Source organism: Hevea brasiliensis, chromosome 15 (assembly GCF_030052815.1).
Source record: "Hevea brasiliensis isolate MT/VB/25A 57/8 chromosome 15, ASM3005281v1, whole genome shotgun sequence".
Taxonomy (NCBI): Eukaryota; Viridiplantae; Streptophyta; class Magnoliopsida; order Malpighiales; family Euphorbiaceae; genus Hevea; species Hevea brasiliensis.
Genome location: NC_079507.1, coordinates 56163031 through 56170788, shown reverse-complemented (window position 1 = coordinate 56170788; position 7758 = coordinate 56163031). Strand labels below are relative to the sequence as shown.

Here is a 7758-nt window from a genome sequence, read left to right as displayed (position 1 = left end):
AATAGCCTAGTAATATTGCTAAGGACAGCGGGGCAAAGTTTTAGAATTTTTAGAGCTTGTTTGGGTAGTTTTTGCAAAAATGATCAATTATAAGGACTAAATTAAAATTTTACATATTGTGATGGATGATTGATTTGATGGGCCAAGGAGGGGCTGTGTGATGTGATTGAGTTGTGGATATATGGATTGTGAATATAGAAGTGTGTTTTGAGCCCTTTTGCAGGTTGGGTAGGTCCTAGGTATAGGGGAGACTCTGCTGGATTTTCGACACGACTTAGGACGTATTTGGTCTTTTCATGATTTGTATTGAGTCAATTGTATTAAATAATTGTAATGTAATTGTCAGGTAAGCCGGGACAGCCTTCTTCCTCCGCTCAGCCGCCACAGTGACCGTTGTCAAGTCTGTGAGTAAAATATTAATTTTAATTGTAATTTCGATATTATTATATGTTTAAGCATGTCCATGCATCACTTATATGTATGTATCTATGTAGTTAAACTCTAGACACGTTTTATGTTACATTCATAACTGTTAAAGTGCCATGAATGTTGTTGTGGTAATTTGGAGCAGTGTGTGTGCGTTGGCGTGCGTATGATGTGGTGTGTACTATGGATAGGACGGGTAGTCATGGCTTGAGATTTTCGCTGGGACCCGATCCTTCGGGGGTAGTCACGGCTTGAGTTCTTCGCTGGGACCCCGATTTGGTTTGTTAAGCGAAAGTCCGGCTTGAGTTCTTCGCTGGCACCAGGTTGGATTTAAGAGAGCTGTATAGGGGATCAGCTCCCATATATTATGATTGATATCACCGGGTATGTGAGTGCTCCAAATTACCTTTTTGCCGTTATGATGTGAATTTATTGCTGCTATTGCATTTCACTCTACAGGGTGCATTAGTTTCAGATAGTTATGGAGATTACGGTTAAAATTGATATTTTACTCTCTGAGTCAAACGCTCACTCTTGTTCAATATTTTTCCAGGCCACAGGAGGATTTTTTTGAGGTTAACCTGCTTTCTGCCTCGCAGGTTATTTATTCATGTTTGTGTAATTCTATAAATTTCTAGAATTTCCGCATGTGTTAGAAATATTTAATTGATTTGGGTCTGTAATTTAAATTATTATTTTGGACCTGTAAAATTATTATCACATGCATGTTTGATGGACTGGATGAGGGAGCTGAGCTCCCATTTATTTTTATGTTGATATGAGTATGTGGAGGGTGAGCTAAGCTCCCCAATTGAGTATTTATTTTGTTTATAGGTCCGGTGAGTCAAAAACTCCCCGTTGAAAGGTCCATTTTGTGGCTGGGCTCTGTCCGGTTGAATTCTTGAAATTGGGCCCAAATGGGCCTTAGAGTTAGGTTAATGAATAGTTAGGCTTACTACGGGCCTCAAGGGCTTTAGGCTGGCCCAGGTCCTAGTGCCGGTCCGGCCTATAGGTTGGGTCGTGACATCTCTTATGTCCATTTCCTTCAATCTAAACAAAGCAATTTTACTATTATTTTTTTCAAAAATTGAACTAAACTAATTAAACATAATTTTCAAAAAATTAAGATTGGACCAAATTAAATTATCTAATAAACATATCTAAACTTTTAATTCAATTCACTTCAATTTGGTTGATTTTTTTCATATTAAATCGAATTATGTTCATCCCTATTTGAATTTTCTTATCATATTATTATTATTATTATTATTATTATTATTAATGGATAAGAGCAAAATTTTCAATTTGCAATTGGACGTCAAGCATATGTTCTCTTCCGAAATTTGTAGAAATCCTTGAGTAGTGTTTCTTGAATGTCATGATTTAGGATTATAATCCAACATAATTAGTGGCAAGAATATAAACTTTTCTTTCATATTAATTATGGTTCTATTCTCTTAGGCGTACTTCGAAATTATTTATTCTAAATATATTAGACTAATGCAAAAGAGTGTATCTTTAAAATCATTTGAAAATAAATTTATTTATGATATGAGAAAGTCGACTAAAAAATATTGTAATTATAAATAAAAAAAAACTCATGAAATTAAAAAAAAAACTCATGATTATTCTTTGTTTTTATTAATAGTCTAGAAATGGCAAATAAAGTATCACAATTATTTTAATTCATATAAAATTTAAAATAATTTTATTTAAATTTTTTGCCATATGCATGGATGTTTGGTTGGTTGGGGATATTTAGATTTTAAAATTTCCTCATTAAATGCATCTGCTTTGATCTGTTTATTTTTCTCTTTAATTTAAAAAATTGCTAAAAAGGCTCACTAAAAAAGCTCAGTCATTTTCAATTTTTTATTTTTTTTTAATTTAAAAAATAATTTTTTTTATCAAAGATAGAACACACAGCACACATGGATTAGTAATATAAAAAGACCATCATTAAAATCATAATATTTTTAATGAAGTTATTGTTCCTATATAATTCACACTCATACACACTTCACAATTAATATGAGATCACAAAAGATTAGCCCACTTGCAAATGGACCTGCCATGATTTTTTTGCCACATATTAATGCTCGCTAGCTCTCCTCTCGGCTTTTTACTTTTTTTTTGTCAAAAATAAAACAGAAGCACACATGAATTAAAATAATAATAATAAATTGCTTATTAAAAAAATATTTTGTATTATTTTCCTTTTTTCATATTCAAAATTTATTGGATATGAAGCAAGTGGATAATTATATAATTGAATTCAAATACTATTTAATCTCTAATAAAATTGTCATGACTCGAATTCTAGGCCGGACCGGCACTAGGATTTGAGTTAGCATAAGGCCCTTAAAACCCTTAGTAAGCCTAACTATTCCTAGCCCCAACCATAAAACCTATCACTGTAGTCCAAATCCAAGCAAACAAACGAACAAATTCTGACCTTAAATTAGGCTATCTAACTGTGAGTAATAGCTCACCTGACCTGTAATCACAATATATCTCATTTTGGAGAGCTTAACTCTCCTTCACAATCCTCAAACAATACATATAATCTAATGGGAGCTCATCTCCTTCATCTAAGCACAACCACATAATAACCTTTACAACATCCAACAAAAAAAGTTATTACAGTCCCATAAAGTTTAATACACTAATAGTACATGCGGAGTTTTTAGAATATAAACAAGAAAATAAAAATATAACAAATCTGTTTTTGGTAAACTTGTGAGGAAAAAAGCAGGTTAAACTCAAAGAGCTCTCCTGTTACCTAAGGAAAAATAGTTGAACAGGAGTGAGCGTTCTACTCATATAGTAAGATATTGATTTTAAATACAATTTCTATAGCTATCTAAATCTAGTATATTCCTATGTATGAAATGTAACATACACGCATATTACCAAACAAGTCAAATAATATTCGCACAAAAGATAATTTGGAGCACTCACACACTTGTGTGTCACATCAATCATATCATATATATATATATATATATGGGAGTTGATATCTTAGACAACTCTCTTAATTCTAACCTCTGCTAGCGAGATCAACTCGAGCCGGACTTTCTCTTAATAATTCAAATGCAAGGATCAGTGAGATCAACTCAAAACCGTACTCATCCCGACTTATCCAGAAAAAGGATCGGGTCCTAGCGAGTCAAACTCCAGCCGTTCTACCTGTCCTACCCATATCCAATATCATACCATACGCACGCCAACACACGCACACAGCTCCAAATTACTTTAAGGCAACGTCCACAACAATTTGATCAAATAAAGATGCAATACAAACCATGCTTAAGATTTAGCTATATACATATATTTATAAGTGAATGCATGGACATGCCTTGAATATATAATAATATTAAAATTATAAATAAAATTAATATCTACTCACAAATTATCCAAATGTCACTGGAGTGGCTGAGAAGATGAGGAAGGTTGAGTCAGATCACCTAAACAATTATATTCAAGAAATTTATCAATATTAACTTAAAACAAAGAACTAAAGAGTTTAAGACACCTTAGGTTTATGCCAGAAATTCAACAGAATTTCTCCTGTGCCTAAGACATACCCAACTTGCAAAATAACTCAACTAATATTTCTCAATCCAAAAGGCCTCAGGCCCATAACACAACAATTACACAATGCCCCTCCTTAGCTGACAAATTAGTTAATTTTCACAAATTAATTATTTAAAAATTCAGGACATTACAAGAATAATATGGATCAATTATATATATAATTATTAATTATTAATTATTATATAATGTAAGTACATACTCCTAATTGAATTATAAGGAGCAACTGATGAGAGATGCGGTATACATTATCGTACCATGGACTAATTATAATGAATTAAGATATTTATAGCACATTTAGTTATAATATGTCCATTATCAATTTAAATATCAATTGAATTATAAGGAGCATATTGATGAAAAATTTAGCACATATCATCGTGTTACGTATTAATTATATAAGATATGCATAGCATATTAAATTATATAATATTTTATAATTAATTTAAGTACTAATTGAATTATAAGAAACAATTGATGAAAGATTTAATACATATTATATTATAGTGCTATGTACTAATTATATGGAAGTAAAGTATATATAGTAAAATTAATTACTAATATATTTCATAATTAGTTTAAGTACTAATAATTTTATAAGGAACAATTGATGAAAGATGTAGCATATATTATAATACTATGTATTAATTATATGGAGCTAAGGTATGCATAAATCGTTTAATTATAATATGTTCATAATTACTAACTGAATTATAATGAGCAATTGATGAAAAATCTAGTACATATTATAGTACTATGTATTAATTATATGGAGCAAAGGTATGCATAGCACATTTAATTATAATATGTTTCATAAATAATTTAAATACTAAAAATCTTATTAGCAACAATTGATGAAAGATGTTTAACATAATTTATAAATATTCTATAAATAATCATTAAAAATGAATTTAACTAAATTTTAATATATAATACTTTTTAAAAATATTCTAAAATTTTAATTGGAATTTTAGATTTTGATATATTAAATTTTATAGCATAATAAATATATACATTTATGAAATAAAATATATATTAAATTAATAGAATAGTTGATTTTAATATATTTTATATAGTTATTTAATAAATGTTGATATTGGTGTGTGTGTGTATATATATATATATTAAATTAAAAAAATAAAGATTTAATGTTATTTAAATAGTAACAGCTTTTGATATATACTGAGAGGTTGAGGGTTTAAGTCCTCTCTTCAACAAATTATTATTATTATTATTATTATTATTATTATTATTATTATTATTATTATTATTATTATTATTATTCATAGTAAAGAGTTGGTCTGATTTAAATCTGACCAGTTAGATTTATGCTTAAACTAATCAAATTGAACCGGTTTGATCCTAACAACCAAACTTGAAAACATGATCACTTTAATTAATGTTGCTCCATAATCAATGTTGCTCTATAATCAATAAAAAAAAAAATCACCCTTTCACACTTAAGGTTTTTATTATCACTACACTATAATATTTAATTATTAAATATTAATGAGTATAATTAAAAGGTGAAAAATACTAATATATCCCTCTTGATTCGGATCAACTTGATCCGCATAGTATTGTTGATATTAAATTAAATACTAATAAGAGATACTAAAGACATAGGGAAAAGGAGAAGACTCTTCTTCTTAAATTTGACTCTATCTTAATTATAATTCACCAATTAAGCAATCTGTAATATTCAAGATGAATTAATTATCGTTACAACCAAAAAAGAATTATGTTAATAATCAATTCTAAGTGCTATTAGACGGGAGTTGCCTACAATATGGTATCCAGACCTTCAATGGGATCCTGTGGGAGGCCTCGCTGCAGGCAGTCGACAAGTAGAGTGGAGAGATCTTGGAGTAGTTTCTTCAGCAAAATACGTGCAAGTACCATCGAAGACAAGAAGCTGGTAAATCACATGCATAATTTCTTTAATTCAGATGCATGAAAATGGTTACTGATTTGGGTTTTAACATATGAGAAATCTTGCATATATTTTTGTTGTTCTTGCTGTCTCTGGTTTTGGAATCTTGAGATTATGCTCATCTACTGAAGTATAGTTAATTCTGAATACTTGCAGAACCTACCATTGATGTTTGTGAGGAAATATGGGGATGAGCTCTCTGATGTAGCTAAGCTCATTGCATCTAATGGCCTTATTTGGGAAGTGGGTTTAACAAAAGGGGAGATGATCATTTGGTTTGATGATGGTTGGCATGAATTTGTAGAATATTATTCTGTCCGTAATGGATGGCTTTTAATATTCAACTATATTGGTATGTCGAATTTCCATGTTTCTATATTCGATGAATATGTTTTTGAGATTGGATATCCATGCATTGAACGAACACGTAAGGAAGAACCTAGTAACATTAGGAAACAGCCGCTGTTCAATGAGGATGAAATGAAAGATGATGATTCCGTCGAGATTTTGAGTTCTACTCCACATCCAAATTCAAGAAAAGGGGCAAGTTCCAAGAAAAGGGACTACACTACACCACCGCAGAATCTGAGTAGACCTGTTTTAGGTTCTGGCCATCTGGGAATTAACAAGAGTTTCAAGCATGCTACTTCTGCAGAGAAACGAAAGTTTCCGCAAGAATACCAGAGAAAGGGCAAAAACTGTAAAATGGAAGACTTAGGCAATGCAAATAACTCGAACCAAGGCAATCATGTGAATTCTTTCTTTATTGTTGTGTTATTATGAATCCACACTCTAAATATTAATTCATTATTTTTGCAGATGGAATTGACTTGTCACTACAATGTGAAGAAGAAGGAAACATCTTTACAAGTAAAAACTTTTATGTAACATTATCAAAAGTATCCCCAGAAAGCAAGAAAGCGGTGGATGCAGCAATGGAGTGCAAGCCAAAAAATCCAGCTTTTCTGGTTATCGTGGGGCAACATCTTGTAGGCCAAAATACAATGGTATTACCTGGTTATATTTCTTGGAGTTTCACTTTTCTAATGTACTTATTTTAAATTTTGTTCTTGAATTTTGCAGCATGTGCCTTCAGAATTTGCTAAGAGGTTTCTGCATAATATTTATGAGATTATCAAAGTTCAGGATTCTGATGGAGAAGAGTGGATAAGAGAGTGGATAATCCATACCACTTGCTGCTGGAGAGGTGGGAGTTTGAGTTTAATAGGGGGCTGGGCTGAATTTTTCAGGGACAATGAATTTGGGGATGAAGATGTGTGTCTCTTTGAGCTGATCCAGAAGAAGAATGTTGCCCTGAAAGTTTCAGTATTTCATGCGTATTTGGAGTAAATTTGTCTGCTTAATAAGGATATGCACAGTGGTTATGTTCTTTTTGGGTTCTGTTTGCTGTTATAGGATTACTACTAGGATCTCAGATTTTGATTATTCAAAAGCTTCAATCTGTCATGCTCATTTGGAATTAGTTCATGTAACTTATTAGAATGCTGCTGGGAGGTGATGATGCTCTAAAGTGTCTTGTGGTGTCTTAATTCTTTTGGGTTTTATCAATGACTTTTGACAATAAATTCATAGAACTTTCTTTATAGAAGATAAATACACACGCATAAGTTCAGGAAAGAGACAGGTTCCTTAATAAAATTTTGACAATTTTACCAAGATGAGAATCATAGATTGTTTAGTATGTTTAATAGGATGAAGTAGAGAGCTAGTGTCGATAAAATGACGGTAGAACAGCAGCTTACCTGGCTTGATCATCTCTCTATCAAATTTAATTTCTTGCTACT

At 31.1% G+C, this 7758-nt stretch overlaps 1 protein-coding gene across 1 annotated transcript; it reads left to right on the top strand.

Annotated features, from left to right (window-relative positions):
- Positions 1-5803: 5803 nt before the first annotated feature.
- LOC110664992 (B3 domain-containing transcription factor VRN1-like) lies at positions 5804-7473 on the top strand. Its single transcript, XM_058136914.1, has 4 exons — positions 5804-5938; positions 6110-6695; positions 6773-6960; positions 7037-7473. Exons 1-4 carry the CDS (start codon positions 5810-5812, stop codon positions 7301-7303), a joined length of 1170 nt encoding a protein of 389 aa, XP_057992897.1. The 5' UTR covers positions 5804-5809; the 3' UTR covers positions 7304-7473.
- Positions 7474-7758: the final 285 nt, after the last annotated feature.